At 47.5% G+C, this 19780-nt stretch overlaps 1 protein-coding gene across 2 annotated transcripts in view; it reads left to right on the forward strand.

Moving 5' to 3' along the window:
* Positions 1-904: 904 nt before the first annotated feature.
* The window catches only part of SEPTIN9 (septin 9), a 153146-nt gene continuing 134270 nt past the window's right edge, over positions 905-19780 (forward strand). Inside the window, exon 1 of one of the 2 annotated variants that reach the window (XM_049812147.1) lies at positions 905-944. In XM_049812147.1, coding sequence (XP_049668104.1) covers positions 920-944 — 25 coding nt within the window. In that variant the 5' untranslated portion in view covers positions 905-919. Of the gene's footprint in view, positions 945-10749; positions 10934-19780 lie in introns of those variants that run through there. The other variant, XM_049812144.1, reaches the window with a different exon arrangement.

Genomic DNA, 19780 nt, shown 5'->3' on the forward strand with positions numbered 1-19780 from the left:
AAATCAGGAAAACTACAAGGGTAGGAGGAAAGGGATTAAGATCTTAGACTCACCAGCCCGCCCCCGTTTGTTCCCATGGGCAAGTGCTGATGAGCATTCCCCATTTTGTTTCTTCACTGATTAAACTAAGAAACCAAACCAAAGGACACAGGAGAAAAGGGTTAAAGGATTAGGAGATGGTCTTTGAACTGCCATGTGGCAAGGTAATGAGGCATGAATTATTAAAATGATTTCAATTATAACTGTCAGCCACATGCACTGCTTTTGCATTGGCTTTCTTCCTCTCTGTAAAAAGATGGGTTTGCAAGTGCTCATGGTTTCTTGGAAGAGATATGCTCTTCCAGAAATGTTAGTTGTATAAATAGTGTAATTTGTCATTGGCCAAGCTGCTTTCGTGGTTAGATAAGTTGAAGTGTCAAGGAAATGGGCATGGCTCAGCAGCAAGACAAATTTGTTCCTTGAAAACCTATAGGAATGGATTACTACCATGTTCCTGAAAGGACATGGGTATTAGTGGCCTCTAATAATTGAATCAGAATGGTGAGCTATGAGGTACTGGTCATTTGCTGCTAGTAATAATTATAAAAAAAAAAAAAAAATGCTTTAGCTTTAATGGAAGAAGCAATATATTTATACCATGTATTCTTTTGCTTGTGCATAGCTTGAAAGTAGTGGCTCGAGAATTACTCTGTTCAGAGATTTGTAGACAGTGATCAGACTGATTTATGCTCAACCTCTGTAAAGACAGGCACCACACTGCTAGCTGACTTTCCCATATTTCTTCATGATCTAAATGCCTATAGAAATGGAAATAACATCAGGAATAGCTCCATCTAGTGACTGCTAAAAATTTTGCACAAAAGGTTGTACTTTGGGTCAGAATCAACGACCTTAGGTCTGACTCCTTGGGAAAACTCATATGCCACAAAGACTGACCAGCACAAGTAAGACTTGCAGTGTTTGCTACAGTAGATGGCTGAAGGTATATCCTGGTGAGATCAGAATTTGATGAATGCTTCAGGAAGAATTATTTACCTAATGGTTGGGTTGCCTTTTTTTTTGTTACTCATGAATTGCCTGAAGGAGGGGAGAAAGGAGAACTGAATCCATTTGGGCTCAGATCAGTGAGTAAATATTGAAATGTGAGGTATCCTAAAGCTGTGTCTCTGAGCAGTTTAGTTAAACTGTTGGTTTCTACTACTTTTCTCCACACCAAGATAGTGTTCATCCTCAGAATTCAGATGTACTCTGTTCAGAAAGGCGATGGCTTAAGGCCATTGCCAGGTGAATGCATCTCTAGTTACTTTGTGTTATTTTTGTCTTAATAGGGAAAGAAAAACAAAGGCAAAAAAGTAACATTCGTAGTTGAGTTCAATACGCACAGAATGACCTCATCGGAAAAGGAGCAGTGTACAATACTGGCTGCAAAAGTTAAACAGCTTAAAGCTCTCACCCTGTTGTGGACAGTGACCACAATGACTAGCAGGGACTGCATTCGTGCATCCATCCGTGGGGGAGCGTCTGATCTGTGGGCCAGCCACGAGAGGGCAAGACAGTAACAAAAAAACCTGAGCAAAAATTAATCTGTCGGTCAGGAAAACAATTGCATGAAGGCGGAGGCTGTGCCAGACTGCGGAGCCTGGGAGGACAGCGGGGCCGTGGGCCAGGCTGGGAGCTCGCTGGGCGAGCGATGAATGAGAAACCTCCGCGGGGTCTGGCTGGTGCCATTGTTCGCAGTCACGGCAGGCAGCGCTCGGCCCCGCTCCTCTCGGAAATATGAGTTATTAAAATGTAACAACAGCAGGAAGGCTTTTGCACTAGGGCTTATACAATATCGCTTTTATAGTTCCTGGGTTTTCCTCCTCCTTGGAGGAGAGCTGTTTTCCTTTGGCCACGGGTGAGATGAGGGTTTGTTTGTGCCGTGACCCTGCCAGCAGGTGACCGTTTCTCCAGCTACTCTGCAGAGTTTCCCTTTGCAGCCTGGATGGAAATGGAGGCCAGATCCCCCCTGGGGTTTCTGGATGACAACGGACTTTTTCCGACTCGTTCAGTGCAGCCTCGTCTCAGGAGCAGCCGAGAGGCGCAGGGGGATGAGGAGGGAGAAAGCATTCCTTGCTGCTACATTCACATAGTTCCTGGCACCAGCCAGCTCAGCAAGCTCCTCCTGAAACCGCTCCAGACTCTGAAATCATTTCTATTAGGAAACCATTCATGCTCTAGCTAGAGCCCTAGCTGACTCTTTAAAGCCCCAAAAAACACTAAAACACTGACAGCGGTCAGGAGCCTCTGATGCTGCCTGGCTTGTTTTGGCAGAGCTGAGGGTCTGGGCTGCAACGAGACCAGAGTCCTCTTGTTCTCGGGCAATAGTTTCCCCACATAATTCTGCACTTCCTGCCAGTTTGTACAGAACTGGAATCAAACTCCAGCTCTATTTTCTTAGTTGGCCTTAATGCTATCCTTGTCCCTTTCCCAGTAAGAAGAAAGGCAGCTTTGCACAGCTCGCCTATATTTACTTATTTTATCACGAGTGCTGCCATTACAGGAACTGCCTGCAAAGTGTGGATGTCGGTGCTAAAAAATTGCCACAGTTTGTAAAGCTTATGACATTTGCAAGAAATGTGTAAGGTGAAAATACATATTCAGGCACTAAGGTGTTTCCCTAGCAGCAAGACTGGGACTGTCTGTTGTGGGGACTCGGAGGATCTGGGCAGGACAAGCCTCTTGGTAACCATGGCTGTGAGGCATGCTCCCTCTGCCCTCCCTCCTAAGCCTGTTTTTAAGTCCCTCTGAGGTGGGTATGTTAGCCCAATCATGCTGATACCTGCTGAACTGCAGCAGGCTTGTTTCAGTGTTTAAATTGCCTCTTTGCTTGTCTCTCAAGCAATGATTCAATTTGATTGATCAGCTTTGAGCTGGGCGTGAAGGCAGCCCTTGCTGCTTCATTACTGACACTGCTGAGCTTTGGATGAGGCTGATTTTTACCTTTTAAAGCCACTGCTTGTTGCAGCTCCTCTGTCTGTTAGATTTGCTCCTTTTGCTATCAATGGGAAAATCCCCTGGGCCTTTCTGGAGCTTTCCAAAGGTATTTGTACCCAACTAATCTGGAAATCTTGGACTTCTAGGCTTAGGGCTTGTTCATGTGTGAGTTAATTGGGAATGAGTGTATTGGTTTGGAGAGGCTGGTCTGTCCACTGCTCTAAGTCTTGTGCAAGTATTTTAGCTGCTGCTAGTTGATGGAACAAATCATCCTTTTAAATTCTGGAGTAAATGATATAGATGGAAGATAAAGAACAATGAGAAATGAAGCTGTGTCAGTGTAAGAAAAGAGAAAGTAACTGTGGAATTATGGCCTTAGCAAGCAAGGAAGAGATGTAAGTGATGGCTAATGGATGACAGTATATCACAGATAAACCTGCACCAGTTTCCAGGAATACTGAGAGTTATATGTATAATAATAGTCCAGGACTATAACTCTAGATCTGGGTTAAACCAGCTGCTTTCTGTAGCCCTTTTGTGTCTCAGTTTCCCCACCTGTAAAGTTGGATAATAGCAATTTCCTCCCAGAAGAGCTGCCAGTGCTGGCTAGAAGCTGGACTGTGTTATAGCATTAAGGAAACGGTGGCTATTATTAATCACTCCTCATATTTTTTCAACATTCTGCATAAATAAATTTTGTTTGTTTTGGTTTTTAAAACTTGGAATCGATGGCTCGACCAAATTATAGCTGGAAGCTGAGAGGTACAAGAAAAGACATCCAAATGCTGCTCAGTTTGCTCTGTATAGGACAGAACTGCTGAGGCTGCATCACTTGCGGCTCCTGAGCCTGGTGCCAGCATACAGAATTCCCTCCTTACAGCTTTTCCATTTCACATGCCAAGTATCAGCTCTTCAGTCTGTTATAAATCTTCCCTGATTCTGTAATTGCTTTGGTAGTGATTATAGGCAGACTCTTGTTGATCCTTCTGTGGTTTTCCTTCATCCACATTTTCTGTGGGCTCTTTTGTTGTTGTTGATTCTCTTTTCCAGTTCCTTGCTCCCCTTTTCCAGTTCTAGCAGGCCCCATGGCTCCAGTCCAGTGTCTTCCCTCCAAGTGACAGGCAGAGCCCCCTCTGCATCTGGGTCTGCCTTTCCATTAAGAACTGTCAGGGGGAAGAGGCACCTCGTGCCTCTTACATGCTTGCGAATATGGGAAGCAAACATGTAAGTTCATGCATTTAAGAATATGCTCTGAATTACACTTGCAGAACTGGGAGTTGCATTCAGAGATGGATTTAGAAAGCATGGCAGACAGACAGTTAAGCATAGCTTTAAGCATGATTGTACTGTTCCCTAAGTACCCACGGATGTCTAAACATAAGGAGTTACAACAGCAGCAGAACAATTGTGCCTGGCTGTTTGCTTGGCATATGTTCAAGTCTGCAGACAGACTGGTTGCTGCTGCTGAGGAGGGGTTGCAATAGGTGGTGTGCGGTCCCTCTTCCCTGCAGCAGTTTAGTCCCACGCTTTCTGTGCCTCCCTCCAGTGCAGCAGGACCAGTAAGCCTGTTTTCTCGGAGCTCCAGCACTCTGCCTCCGTTCCACCTTTTCTCTCTCCCCAGGGATGTATGTTCACTTCTCGGAATTGCACTTGTGAAAATGTACCTGATAATCCAGCTTGACCAAGGGCAGGCACTGGAGTAAGCCCCTGCCCTGGGTTATGCATGATGCTTGGATAAAAACCAGTGATATTCTTACCTGGTAGCAAGTAAGATCCAGATCTCTTCTGTACTACTCTGGAAGGACGATTGATGCAAAGCTATGGTTATTGCTTCATTCCTGTAGTTTCAACTAAAACTCAGACCATAAAAGCCATAAAAGAGGGTTGTGTATTTGTAAAAAATGGATTAAGCTTTGAGGAGTTTGAGAGTTTGACTTTGACCTGTTTTTGTTTTTCAAACTTGCAGCTACTTTCAGAAGTGTTCAGCTGGCGTTTCTGAAAGCAGCCCAAGGATTTTACAATGATTCTTAAGGGGGGGTGTTCATGTGGGTCAGCTCTTGAAGCACCTTGAAGAGTTTTGTTTTCAGAGACTGGGGCTATTCAAAATGGAAAACAGTTATGACCTTTCCCTGACTTCCCTTACATTCAGGGATTTTCCTTCTATTGAATGGACATTGACTACTGCCTTTAATTTTTATTTTATTGTCTGTTCACACACTCTTCAACTTTAATTTCATGTTGAAGTATTCCCTTCCCTAATCATGGGAGAGGCTGTTCTATGAAAATGGCCATCTGATGTGCCTTGTGGTTGAGCAGATGTTATCTTGTTTGGTCATGAAATTCTGCCTTGAGTAATTGGACATTCTTCCTGGTTCCTCATAATTAAGGCAGAAGAAAAGAACAAAACCTGCTGATTTGATATGAGTAATTGCTTCATTAAGTTATTTGCTTCTTCACCATAACCATCAGTCCGAAGAAGAGAACAGCATGAACATCAGACCATATATGATGATACTGTAATGCTGTGGGCTTTTGGTGCTTCATTGTCAGATGGAATCACAGGGAAAGGAGTTAGGAAATGCACTGCTAAATTATTTACCTCTTAACCATATGCGCTTAAGACCACAGAGAGAGTCTGGCTGTTGCTAGCTGTGCTGTGTCCTAACCAAGTGAATCAGTCCCCGGAAAAAGCAGAGAGCTAATGTATGAAGCTTTAGATCAACACAGCTGCCTGGCCTCCTGTATCTGAGCATTGTGAATTGATGCTGAGAGGCTGAACATCTGTGTTTTCCTACTGTGGAGCAGGGAAGGAGAGAGCTACATTAAATCCCGGCCACTGGCAAGAGGAAAGTGGCTCAGAACTGGAGTATGGCAAATCTTAGCTGTGGTGATAGCTTATGTCACTGCTGTTCTTTGTGTTTAGTCTTCCTGGGTTTGGCAAGCAGGCTTGCGTGTGCATTTGGCTAAACAAGGACTTATTGGTGAACACGCTGTCCCCGATGACACTGAGGACAGGTAAATGGGCCTTGTTCACTTGTTAAGTTGCATGGATTTAACTGAGATCTCAGACATAATTTCAAGTAGGAGATTTTCCATCTATGTGGACCCAAGCTCCTTTCATGCACATCTGACTGCCCCACCTCCATGATTCAGTGGTTTTGTGGCTCATGAATAACAGGTCATACCAAATGCATTTCATAAAGCTATCTTATTTCCTCATTGCAAGCTTGAGAGCCAGGCTGCTGCATCAGAGCAGCTGCAGGATTTATAGGTGCCTACTGACAAAGTCAGTGCTTGGAGGCTCCTTGGATGTGCATTCTGCTGAATTATCCCCAAGTGCTGGGGGAAGTAGTTCCAGGTTACTATTGATCCTCCAGACCTCTGCAGGCTATTCTCTGCAAAGCCTGTGTTAGCCAGGAATGCTATCAGAAACTTTGATTGTCAAACTGATTTCTACCTCCCTCTCCAAGATCGGGGCAGGAATGTTTTTATAAGGCAGACTCCACCGAGCTCAGAGCGGGCAGACCCAACATTCCTGCAGCTGTAAAGTTAGGCAGCAACAAGTTAGCCCTGATTTTTAATCCCAGCTTGGGCAATCCTTTCTCAAAGCCATTAAAAATAAAATTCTGTGTTTACTTTTTTTTATAACTAAATGAGGATAATGATGAACTTAAGTAACCAGGGCATTGTAAGGATTAACTAACTGTGGCACAACCAGTGCATTGTGTGAGCAAACTCCGTTAGGGCTGCAGGGGAATGGGAGAATGATCAGAGGTGCTGTAATATTTTAATTTCCTCAAGAAAGTGGCAGAAAGGAGAGCAGATTCTGCCAGTGTCACAAGTGTCCAGTGCTGGTTGATTGGCTTTTGTACTTTCTCACAAGCATCTTGCTGTCCTGGGCACCACCAACAGGAATTGTGCACTGTGAAGGGCACAGAGCATGGATTGAGCTCTGCCTTGAACTGGGCTGCCAGCAGCCAGCCCACTGGCATAGAACTCTTCCAGCTGCAGTGAATGGGTTCAGTGGGCTGACTGAACTACCTGGCCCTTTCCCGCTGAGTTAGTGCATCCGAGCTGTTGGACTTAGCAAAGTACGCAGGGTGAGTCAGGCTCCGTTGTACATGCAGCAGTGCCAAAAGCCACCCTTCATGCCTGCCAGGGCAATTGCAGGCTCATGGGCAGTGAAGGTAGTCCTTTCTTGGCCAAAAGCCACAAGGTCTCATCTGTGTGGTCTCCTTCCCCTCCTGCTTCCTTTCCCTTGAATCCAGGGGCTCTCCGAGCTGAGTTTTGCAGGACTTTTGCAATGATCTCTCTGGCCCGGGGTGCAGTGCCACCACTCGCCCCAGCTGCAGTTTGGCAGCTGCCTCCTCGTGCTGGGCAGGATGGATTGCTGGTGCAGAGCAGGGTGGAAAACTTTGCATCCTCTCTCCAGCCTTGCAGCCACAAAAGTGGAGCTTGGAGGATCATATGTAAAACAGAGCTGGAGGGGGAGATGTGGGTGGTTTATAGTCCTGACACCCGAGTTCCTACCTCTAAATCAGTCAGAGATACTGTTCCCCAAAGAGGAGGCTCAGGCCTGATCTGCTGCTCACTAGCAGGTCTTTGCAGTGTAAATTCGTGCTTATCCTTGTTGCTGGTTACCTGGGGACCTCTACGCTCTCCTCCCAGGCAATGTCTTCAAGCCCCAGGGCAGCACTGAGTAATGTGCAGCCTCCCCACACCTCTCCCTGGGAAAACTCAACCTTCCTCCCCTTTTGCAATATGAGAAACCTGGTCTGAGAGATTGAATGAATCAGTTGGAGAGATGCAATTACACAGTGCAGCATACTCTAATGTCTAGCTTCATGCTAGTCCATGAGACTGTAGTTTTTTCCCCGGGGGCTCACACCTTATTTCTATATTTTCCTCCTCACTACAGTATACATTACTTGGTGCTGTTGCCTCTGCCAGTCTCTCCCTCAACTTCACCCTGTCCTGGGCCTCTGGCTCCCTGCCCCAGCCCACCATACATAGCTGCTGGTGCTCATCTCTCGCTCCTCTGATCGCTGTCTTATGTTTAGTTTGGGAGACTGTGTATCTCGGTGCAGGACCCCCACATGCTGGGGAACGTACTTGCCTGGCAGATACCGCTGGGGGAGAGATAGCATGTACCACTTGCAAAAAGTGCCTTTCATGCCTGCCATGAAACTAGAACACAGACGTTGCAGACTAAGCCATGAAGAACCAGCTGCAGAGGGCATCACAGCTGGGTCAGGCCCAGCAGCTGCTGCAGGAGGTGCAGCATCTGCAGCCTTGGTGGGTGCAGGTGCCAGTGGGCTCAGAAGGAGCCTGCCCACGCTCATCCCTTGAAAAAGATCACTGCTGTATGTGTGGAGCTGGGCATCACCAGACCAAAACAAGTAAGGTTGACACAGCCTCTCTGAAAAGAGGCCAGCTCTGCACCTCTGCCAGCACCGTGCTGGCATAGGAGTGCCAGGGTGGGATGCATTCAGCAGAGGGGATGTCCAGGGCTGGTGCAGGACGGGTGCATATGCCAGGCCAGATCTGAGCTGTTTTGGCAGGGCTGGATGCATGAGGCTCACATGGTGCCTGCCTGTGCTGTGGCTGGGCTGAGCCAGTAGTCTGAATTGCTCACTTTCAGGAACAATAAATTCCCTCACTAATCTTATGAAAGAGGAAAAAAGCTATAAATGACTTACCTATTTGAGGCCTGTGGTCTCTGCATTGTATTAAACATTAACCTGCCCTTCTGAGCCAAGCGACTGATTCTCTTGGTAATTCTGAGGCCAGGCAGCCAAAGAAAAGGATTCTTTGTCAGACAGTATTTCAGAAAAAAAATCCCTTCAGCCATTTTCTTTCTCATCGTGTTTGTTTGGCCCTGCGGTAGAAAGCCTGCTCCACAATTTGCTGTTTGTATTTGTGCAGTCAAGCTGATCAGATGGCTGTACCCCAGCCATGGCTCTGAAAATGCTGCTCACCAGCAGCCCCGCAAAGGCGCAGGCACACTTTGCACACGTAATCACGCACACATGCGGAACCACACACTTAATCGCACACATGTGCACATGTAATCACACACTTAATCAGGCACATGTGCACATATACCCATATATGAGAACAGAAAGTTGTCTTTTGATCTTCTGTAGCGTGTATCCCTGTGAGTGTTGAGTATTAAAAGTAGTCGTGCCCATCAGAGAGATGCAGGCAAGAGCAGAGAGGGGGAATTAGCATTCAGGAGTGGGTTCTGCTCCTGACTTTGCACTTACTTGGTGTACAAGGTGGGGCAAGTCATTGTGCTATTGTTTCACCTCCATAAACTGTGACTAATGATTTCAAAAGCACCAGTGGAAAGAGTAATATATTGTTACTATGGGCTTAGATACATGTTTACTTAAGCAACAAAGCTTTGGCGGTTCAAAAGTTTTCTTGATGACGGAGTTTTTTGCTAACATCTCCCTGCTGGAGACCACAGTGTAGCAGTAATGCAGCATAGTCATCCAGCAGCGGGTAGAGCTGTTGCTGCTACGAACCTGGGAATGTGTGAGTGCTCCTGAGCTGTTCCAGTGCAAAGTCTGGCTGCTTAGCACCAAATCCCCCAGTGACTTCAGCTAGCTCTTCAAGTTTTGCACTAAAGCCTGAGAGAGGGTCAGACGATCCTTTTTTTTCATATCTGTTACAGAGGTGATAATCTATGGCTGAGAAATGATAGCAAATACTGATGGGACTGTATCATCTTAGTCCAGTTTATCTACTCTCTTCCTCTGTCCCTGTGCAATGCCAGGGTTAGGGGGTAGAACAGTTTTTTTCCTACTGCGGAAAAGTCTAAAACCAAACAGAAAGCCCTTCCTACTGAAATCTTGCCTTTGAGCTGATGGAATTTTCTCATGTGGATGGGACTTGTGCTCCGAACCTTTGCGTGGGTGACTCACCCGAGCAGGCTGTGGAAATCTTTCCAGTGATCAGCCCAGTCCTTCCTCCAGCAGTTCAGACTCCTGCACTTCACTGTGCCTTTAGTCATAGCTAGTCTTCATTTGCTCTTTCCTCCTGTCTGTGTTCATAATGCCCCCAGCTTATTGCATTTGCGTAACTAATTGTCCAATGTATGTTTCACAAGAGAGTGATCAGGAGCATGTCTGCTCTCCTGGCAGACCCACATGCTGAGGCACATAAGGAATAGCAGAACGGAGCCTCCTCTTCTCCAGTAACCTGGGGGACATGCCGGATCCCAGTGTTCTGGGGAGCTGGTTATGGGGTAGGTGGCTCTCTGCATCCCCCCCAAGCTGTGAGTGACCGCTCGCACGTACCTCTCCCTGTGCCGTAAGCCTGCGTGAGCCTTTTGCTCGATTTACAGCCTTGAATGCGTCCTTTAAGTGTGGGTTTGAAGAGGGAAGAGGTGTTTACACCACAAGGTGCTGACAGGCCGGTAATGCACTTTGAACTAGAAACTGTCTGACTTGAGAGCGGGGCTGACCTGAGCCGCTGCAGCAGCAAAGGACTGAATCAAAGCCGTGGGGTGCACCGGGCTGGAGGCATGAAATTCCCTCCCTTCCCTTTGCTGCACCAGCTAAATACACCGGGATTTCCAGGGCTGGGAGCTGGCAGGAGTAATCCCTGGGGATCATTTGTTTTCCGAGGGGATAACGTGCGGCCGTCGGGCAGGCTGAGCCCTGCTCTACCCCTGCCGGTGCCAGGAGAGTTGGAACAGCCCATAACCGTGTGTGAGATTAGGAAAGGTGTGTGCTAATTAATTGGAGCGCTGGGCTGCCCCTCGGCTGGAGCCGCGCGTGGATGCGGTGGTGGAGGGCACGTCCCCTCCCTGGCCCTGCCCGCGCCAACACGAGGATCGTGCCCGCGGCGCGGCACCCCGAGGACCGCTCGCCCCAACGCCTCGCCCGGCCTCGCTCCCGCTCCTATGTCACAGCTCGAAGCGACGGCATGAAGAAATCTTCGTATTCAGGTGAGCAAGCGGCCGTCCCGCTGCCTCTCTCTCCTCCCGACTCTCTCCCTTTGTGTCTGTACTGGGAAATGAAAATGGTTAAAAGACCCCAAAAGTACAACTTGCACGAGCCCTTCTCCCTCCAAGTGGCTCTGTAGTGGAGTGAGCAGCTGTTTCACTGTGTATAAACAAACCCAGTCAATTAGTGGAAAAGGCTTAAAAGGAAAAACAAATCCAGGGAGGCAGCTTGTTCAGGCAGAACTCGGTGTTGGTGGCATGGCATGGAGCTTCTTATTAAGAAGGCACCTGTGCCAGCATGGGGTGAGCTGCAGTGCCGCGCAGCAGCTTGAAATGAGAACAGGACGGTGGCACTGTGTGTGACACCAGCTGCCTTTGGGGCTGGAGTGGTTTCCAAATCAGGGGTGGAAGAGCCGGGATCCGCTCATGCTATGGGACTCGACTCTCCCTGCTCCCCATCCTGGCTGTTCCAGTTTTGCCCCATGGGACGAGGGGTTTGCACCTTCTGCTCTCGCAGGTTCACACAGGCTCCTTCTTCCCCAGCTAACACAGGAGCAAGCAACCATGACTGATGTAATTTCTTTGAGCTTTCTGTGAAATCCTGCCAGCGGTCCCAAGAAGTGGCTGGCACACGACAGAGTGGATGCGTCCTACAAAAGGTCCGTTGCTCTGTGAAGCTCAGGTGCCTCTGGCAGCTCCTCCAGACTTTGCTCTGTAGCTGACTTCTGCTTGGCTCCAACTACCAGCTCATGACCCTGTGCTTTGTAAGCCCAGTTCTGCCCTGGCTTTGCTCTGGCTGCTATGGGGATGCGGTGTCATTGTGCTGGCTTCCTCCTAATGTCCTGACCCCTGTCACGGGTCTGGCCACATTGCAGGGGTGCTGGGGTAGGTGCCATGATGTGAGTCACTCAAGCCCCATCGTGGCCAACAGGACTCTGCCTCAGCTCATAAGCCACAGGAGCTGGGGGTTTGTCTTCACTTGGAAAATTCCATGTGATGCTGCTGCCTGCTTATTGTTAAAATTAATCAGTAACGTTTCTGTCTTGCACATTTCTCTTCTCTCATTAGTGTCGCTAAATGCACTGCCAGGGAGGTTTTATTAGGGCTTGTATGCCGGGAACCTGAGAAAGCATAAGCATGATTCTTAGCACGTTGTAACGGATTAAAGTGGGTATTAATGGTTGTGCATTGTGCGTAGGGAAACGTGTTATTTGTACAGGCCTCCTGAGGTGCAGGCGGTGGCTAAAGCAGCCCTGGAGCAGACAGGAGCAGTGCAAGAACAGGTCTGGAGATAACTGGCTGTCATAAGAAAAAGCTGTCAGTATTGTGTGACCTGTTATTATGACTTCTTGCAGATGAGGCCGAGTGGTCCATAATTGCTTTGCTTGCTTTGGGCTGATTGCGCTGGAGTGGAGCTGTGGCACTGCAAAGCCCCTGACACGACCGATGTGTCTCTGGGCAGTGTCCAAATCTACTTTCAGTTGATGTTGCAATGAGGTTGGTTGACATCTGGTCAGTACCTTTAATTCGAAAGGGACTGCAGTTGTATTTTGGAAACACTCTGCTTTGAGGTTTCCCTTGGTAGGGTTGCAGCTATTTAAGGAAAAAGAACAAGAATTACACTAGCCAGGATGCACTACACTGAAGCAACAGGATAACTGCACTATGACCGCCACTATCTTACAAAAAGCACAGGCAGGTCTTCTGAGCAGCTCTCGTTTGCACGTTGCAAAGGCTTCGCTTTCGGCATTGCAGCTCCTGGCCATGCTGTGCTGGGGCCTTGCCTCTCGCTGATTCATCGGGCAGAAAGGCACTCGATGAATCACCCGCTGCGCTGGAGAGACCGCCTTTGGAGAGCTGCCACCTCTGTGCGGGGCAGAGCCAGCCCTCCTTGTCCCATAAATCTGATGGTTTTACAAACCGGGGAAGAGCGATAGCAACTTGCTTTGGGGAATTTCACTGGGAATCCAAATTGCTTCTCCAGGACACGAGTAAGATGTACAGAGTGCTGCAGAGCCTCTGAGCTTTCTACTGCCAGAGAAACTGGTGAGGTGACAAAGTGACTTCTAAGCTGCAAAGACTGTGCTTCCCAAGCATGTTGCTGACAACCCCTGACAGGCTGGAAAGGCACAGTGCCTGGCTGAGAAACTCCTGAAAATGATGGCAAAAGGAAACAATAAGCATCTTTAAAACACTTTTTGAGGTTAGGGATCATCCCTCGCTGGCCTTGTTTGCTCCTCTCCAGTATATTCTGGATCTGCTCTGTGGACTGGGTCCCACTGAACCCAGCTGGTGGGGTCTCACTTGACTTCACAGGGCTGAAGCTCCAGCTCCATCCTGCTCTGTGAACACAGTGATGCTGCTGTAGTGCTCTCCTGTTAGCAGGCTGCTCCCCACCCTAGGCAAGATTTAATTTTTCTGAAGTACTTCAGGGGAAATCATTACCCATCTGCTATGACTTCTGAGCACAGGCCACATAGGTGCGGTCAGGATAAAGTGTCTGCCTTCGGATGCTTTACCTCTTACTGGCAGAGAGAGGCTCAGACCTTTGTGCCATAGCTGCGGGCACGTGTGGCTCAGCCCGGGAACAATTTTCTCCTGGAACTTCCCGGCAGCAGTAGGAGGAGGGGAGAGGGTGAAAAGGGAATATTACACAGCAAGTTAAAAATGAGCAATAACCGCTATTGAAGCCAGCCTTTACATGTTTGCTTTAGGGATGTCTATTATTTCAGATGCTTAAGGCAAGGATAGTTTTTTCTGAGATGTTATACTTGTCCTGGAATACTATTTTTTTAAGGATTTTTCAATACTCATTTTCCATTACTCAAGCACAGTTGCGTTGCCAAAGAAGCAACAGACAGGTTTGACACGATGATTTATAGGTATTTTCAAGGATGGTGCAAATTGTTTTGGCCAAGGACTGTTTGCAGTTTCAAGTTTATGTAAGATGTTGGCATGCACTGAAATAAGGATTGCCTTAATTACAGTACCTCCAGAATTATCCATAGTGGTTTTGTGTGACCCACCCTTACCTAAACTATGGACTCCTAATTTATTGTTTAGGCACTTAGGGAGAAATAACTCCTCATATATGAGCGAAGACTATAGGGAAAACTGCAGGAGTAACAGAGAGAACTGTGATATGATCCTCATACTAGGATTTGGGAACAGTTTTTTTCCCATATCATGACTCGCAAAATGATTCCCTATAAAACACGGGCAATAGAATATAAGTCAAATTGGAATTGTTGGCATTATCTAGACTGGGAAGCTTTGGGGAAAGAGCTCTGTCCTCTGATGGGTTGGTTTGTAGCGTCCCAGGATCTTTTTCAGGCTGATACTGTGGGAGAGAGGCCCAGTGCAGTTCCTTCGATGGCTTTTAATGTCACTGTCATAAAAGTTGCTGGGTGGGGCAGAGATGACCTGGTGTTTGCAGAGCCCCATTGTTCTCTCCTGAACCAGACCCCATCTCCTGTCAGCTAACTGGTTTTGTGTTTGTCTAAGCCATGGAAAAATGAACAGAGTTGTTCAGACTTTTTTTTTTTAGTTCACTGGGCAAACTGCAGTATCAAGGAAAAAATATCACTTCGATCCAACAAAAACATTAATTTAATTTTAGACTCATTTTGAAGAGAAATTAAAAACAGTTTGTTTTGAAATACATAAAAATAAAAAAGCCATTTTTTTCAGCTCGAGCTCACAGCTAGCTCTTACTCCCCAAAACCTGTATTGCTGGGCCAACAAGCTATCATTAAAAAAAAAAAATTAAAAAAATTGTACCGAGGATTTGCAATCAACCACAAGAAGCTGGATCCTCAGTCTGTGGCTGTTCAAAGCTATTGCTCAGAACCTGAATTCAGTGCAAGCAATGCCTCAGATGAATGAACTAGCCTGTCACCCATTTCCACTTGCTCTCTCTATGTGAAACAGCCCTGCTTGCGCCTCGTGTGCTGAAGCATGTCCGTGGTGCGTCTGTTGCAAGTAAGTTGTTTAGCTGCTGTGGATCGAGAGCAAAGCACTTTGCAGTTTTTTAGTTTTGCAACTGGTAACAAACTGGTTAAGGAAAAGGCACAACAGCCACTGGCATGGCTATGTAGTGCTTGTGCAAACAGGTGGTGTAGTAAGTAAATGCATCAGCCTTCAGAAGGGCTTCTGCAAAATAGCAGGAGCAGAAAAAATGCCAGGGTTTCTGGTTCATCCTGTGTCCTCACGGCTTGGTGGGAGAGCTACCCCTGGAGCCACGCAGGTGGTGGAGCAGCACCCTGCAGATCTTAGCATGCTGGTTATTGAGCTGTGTCCCTCTGCTTTTATTTAAGGCAAAAGTTTCTGTGCTGCGTTGTCGTGTTGCTTACAATTGAGTTCTGTCGCTTACCTTGCTCAGAGGATGCCATTTTGGCTCTGCCACGTCCCTGCCTTCTCCCTCTTCCAGGTCTCTGTACTTGAGCAGAGCAGTGAAGCCTGGTCTGGGCTTCCTTCCTTTCCCATCGGTGGCACAGCAAAGCTGAAGAATTTGTAAAGTCAATGCAAGTGTGGGGGATGTGAAGGGAAAGGAAAAGGGTTAGGAGAGAGTCTTGGAGCCCAGGAGTAGAGGGAAGAAGAGGGATGGTGGTGCTGGCAGTGCCCTCATGGGGCGAACTGCTCCAGGAACACTGGTCCCTTGCCTGAGGTTGTGGAAGTTTTGCACGACGTGGTTTTGCGTTGCATTGCGATACCTTGTGTTATTGAAATAGCAGGAAGGAAAATAACAAGGACTACAAAATGAACTTGTTTCTTGATAATCCAAGAATAGCAGGAGGCTGGTGCACAGACAAAAGGCTTTGCGTATTTTCAGGATGCTGAAAGCTCTGCAGGTTGCCTTGGCCAGCTGTGTGGATGATCTGCATCATTCAGATCCATGTGAAAGCTGGTAGATACCAAACATCCATGGCCCCCTGTCCTTGCTTTAAACCCCCAAAGAAAAGAGAAAATGAACATGATGCGCTTTCTGCATGGTGAACACTTGCTCGCTGTTTCAGACAACCGCGAGTAGTGCGTGCCTCACACTCACACTTCCCCAACAGCGATCAGCAGCCACGGTGCCTCCTCGCATTCACACGTTCCGCCGGGTGGGTTTTCTTCCCCAAGCCCCATCATTTATTTTTTTACCACTCCATTTATCGTATCACACTGTTTGTTCCTTGCTCCATCCCTGCCTGTGTCACTTCATCTCTGCATGCACAGTTGGATGTGGGCTTTGATGTTCCCACTGGCTCCTCACCCCGGGTTTGTTGTTTGAGCTATAGCAACGTTTAGAGATGCCCAGGTGGAATGGGTACCATTGCCCTGAGCACTGCAGGAATGAAGGGTAAAAATATGCATGGCCTTCTGTCCCTACACCTCTGAATTTCTCAATGACTGGTGTATGATGTGCTGCAGAGGCCAAGGCTGTGTGAGCAGGGCAGTGTCGCAGAATGTGCTCCCAAGCCAATGCTGTGGCTGAGAGGCAGCATTGCCCAGGTCTGCACTGTGTGGCTAAGAGCTGAAAACCTTTAACAATTCTTTTGATTACTTTTAAAATGAAAAACGTGTGTGCTTTAGAGAACCGGGTTTCTAACATGCATGTCCTCTCTTGTGGTAGGTAGCAAAGACTGTAATTTTCCTAGAGTGCTACAAATTATTGGAGTCTCGATTGGGTGAAATTACCCTGATCCTCGGACAGACCGTTCTCAGCTGCCTTCAGGGCCTCACAGTCTGTTTCTGTGGCTTAGCAGATATCAAGAGCTGTTGATGGCAGCTGGCCTCAGTCCTGGCAGACTTACCTCTGTGCTTCCTTGCTGCAAAAAATGAGGTGGGACCGTGAGATGTCCAAATAAAAAGCACAATTGTTGTATTTTACTCGCATGAGGACAGAATATATTGCCATAAACGTCAACACAATCTGCTGTCACATGTTTCTGATGGCTCATGATGATTGATGTAATTTTGTTATGAAAAAATTCTCCTATAGCAGTGTCATGTTGTGCTGGGGTGGTAGGATTAGTATGATGGGTTTGGGTGGGTTCTCCGCCATTACCAGATTTGGCTGGCGTGAGTGGGCAGTGGTAGGGCTTTGCTTCAGGTAGCAAAACTTCCCAACATCTGTTAGGAAATAGTTTGGAGAAGCAAGGGAATTCAGCCTGTGGAGAAAGCCAAATAAGAAACCGTAACAGGCAGACAATATGCAGAAAATAACAAAAAAGCCACGTGGGGCTCAAAGGGGTGATTATCGGCTTCCCCAAAACACCGATCATCTTCCCATGCCCAGCTGGGGTGAGGAAGGAGAAGTGGTGCCATGTGGAACAGGGAAATGTTGCTGCAGAGAGCATCTCCCTGCCTGCAGGGAAATCCCTCCCAAAAACAGTGCTGCTGGTTACCAGATAGCGAGTGGAGCTTTTTGTGTGAGGCTAACCTGTCCCCTCTTCGACAAGAAATGTCTTGGGTTTTGCAACATAAGGTAGGATCCAAATCCAGGGCAAAGTCTGTGGAAGAGGAGAGGACTTTGTATTGCAGCAATTTGTTGTGATTTAACTGGTCGGATAGATGTGTTGAGTCCCTGCTTGCTTTTTGTAAGCTCCCTGGTGCCACGCAGGTGGGATCACCTGTCCCTTGGGGTGATGCTAACTGGCCATGCCAGTGTGTTTAACAACACACCAGGGAGTTTCCCTTCCTGCCCGCTCCCGGTGTCCTCAGGAAGAGCAGCCGTGTTCGGCAGCCCTGCCTGTGCAGCCTTCGTTCCCTGTGGAAATCGCACGCTGCGAGCAGTGGTGCAGGGGGAGAGAAGCGGCACAGTCACTGGTGAGTCAGCCTGCTCCCATACTGGCCTGCAATGACTTACCAGTGACAAGGATGGCTCAAAGCACCCTTTAAAGGGTTTATGTTTAAGAGGGGAGGTTCATGGCTGCCTGGGAAGCTGCTTCCTTCTGTGTAACTCATTGCTCAGATGACAGCACAGGCTTGCAAAGGCCTTTCTTGAAGCTGCTGTGAGATGGGACGCTTGGTCCATCACTGTAGAAGCCTGAAAGGGAATCCTGGCTTTGTGCTTGTAAGGTAACTTCCACTGTCATGTGCACAAATTAGCCTCTTGCAGGGCTCAGTAGGATTCAGACATCTCTAGAGCAGAGGCCAGCATCAGTGTGGGATGGCACCAGGAAGATGGGAAAGGAAAATTTTTGTCCAGTGCTGCTACATTTGTGAAAAAAGCTGGCTGTGCTGGGCAGAAGAGGACTCCTTGTGAAGTTCTTGTTCAGGCTTTAGCATTGATCATAGCACTGCAGAAGTCTGAAGCACAATATAAGGTACGTCCATGGCCTGAACTTTTCATTTCAGGTAGGGCAGGCTCAAATCTGATGCACAGAGCATGTAACTGTCCCCTCCATTTCCCTCAAAAACCATGCTGCCTTCGAGGCTCCCAGGTCAAGCAGATGGAATTTTAACTGGAGGGATGACTGCAAGCTGGAACTAGCAGCAAAAAGGTTTTTTCTTTTCCTTTTTTTTTTTCCTTTGTCCATGCCAGATGAGTATTATTTACAGGAAACACTTTGTGCAGCTCTGAGATTTGTTTAGAGAAGGAGTGTAGGGGTAGGAGACAGCTAAAGGCATAATGGAAATTAAAAAGGTCATGGTAGTGCTCAAGAAAGTCCATAATTTCCTGGTGTGGGAGTATTACTATTCTGGGGACCGAGGGAATAATGAAGCTCGAGGATCTGGTTTCCTGGGGAGAGAGTGCTTGCCGAGGGACAATCTGCAGAGGAACCAGCTCCTTTTGGGAAGAGCTCAGCACCCAGCAGCTCTCCCCAAGGGCTCACAGGGCTAAACCCGAAGCAGCTGCTGGGGACACAGAAGGTCCCTGATGCTCAGCACATCTGGAGTCACGTCCCTTTGCAGGCTGCGGCAGTGATGCCAGAGAAACTTGGAGTGCACGTACTTAGGGAGCAAGTTGGACTCCTGATCCTCAAGAGCAGCCCCTGGGTTGCAAGTTTGCTTTGGTTTTTGATGTTATCAAGGGAAATGGGGATTGCCTATAGCTTTATATAAAGGACAGAATAAACAAAGGAAACGAGGACAAGATGCCCTCAGCAATTACTGCTGAGAGCTGTTGTTAAATGACTCAGTGGCTGAGTTGTAAGTGCCTGGACACGTACAAATAAAAGTTGCTGAGAAGAATAACAGATCTTGGCGCGTTACAAGTCAGGACAGAGGACTTGCACATGATAGACCATGGGAGGTGGCAGGAGTTTGTTCGAGTGAGTTTAAGGTTGATGAAAAGCTGTGAGTTAAGGAGGCTGGAGCTTTGTTTTGCCTGCAGGAAAGGTACAGCTTTGGGCTGCAGAAGAGCAAGTGTCGCCCACCAGCTTGGCTGGTGGGGGGCTCCCAGTCTGCCCAGGTCTCATCTGGGGGTGTCAGCCACTGGCACTCTACAACTGCTTTGCTCTCCTAATGTTCAGTTTCCATCTTCCATCCAATGTGACTTACAGTTAATTTTTTTAATTAAAAGCAATATATCTATTTTTAAATCAGTAGGAATGAGGATGAAACCTAATTCACTGCCTGCATGGAATTTAATTTGAAGCGCTGAAAGTTGATGTTGTTGCCAGTCCAGTCCTAACTGGTGTAATCCTCCTCGTCCTCTGGTTTGCTTTGGGGAACATTTTTGACCTCACTGACTTTCAGTGTTCTAGTGATAAAAGGAGTCACTTGTGCTGTATCGCTTTTATCTAAGGTCAGTTGCTAGAAACACCAGGAAATCCTTAAATTCAGAACTTTATTATGTGCTCTGGCAGCCCTATGTGCTGCATGAAGGGTTTTTTCCCCTTGGGTGTCCTGCCTTCGTGT

This window comes from Accipiter gentilis, chromosome 10 (assembly GCF_929443795.1).
Source record: "Accipiter gentilis chromosome 10, bAccGen1.1, whole genome shotgun sequence".
Taxonomy (NCBI): domain Eukaryota; kingdom Metazoa; phylum Chordata; class Aves; order Accipitriformes; family Accipitridae; genus Astur; species Astur gentilis.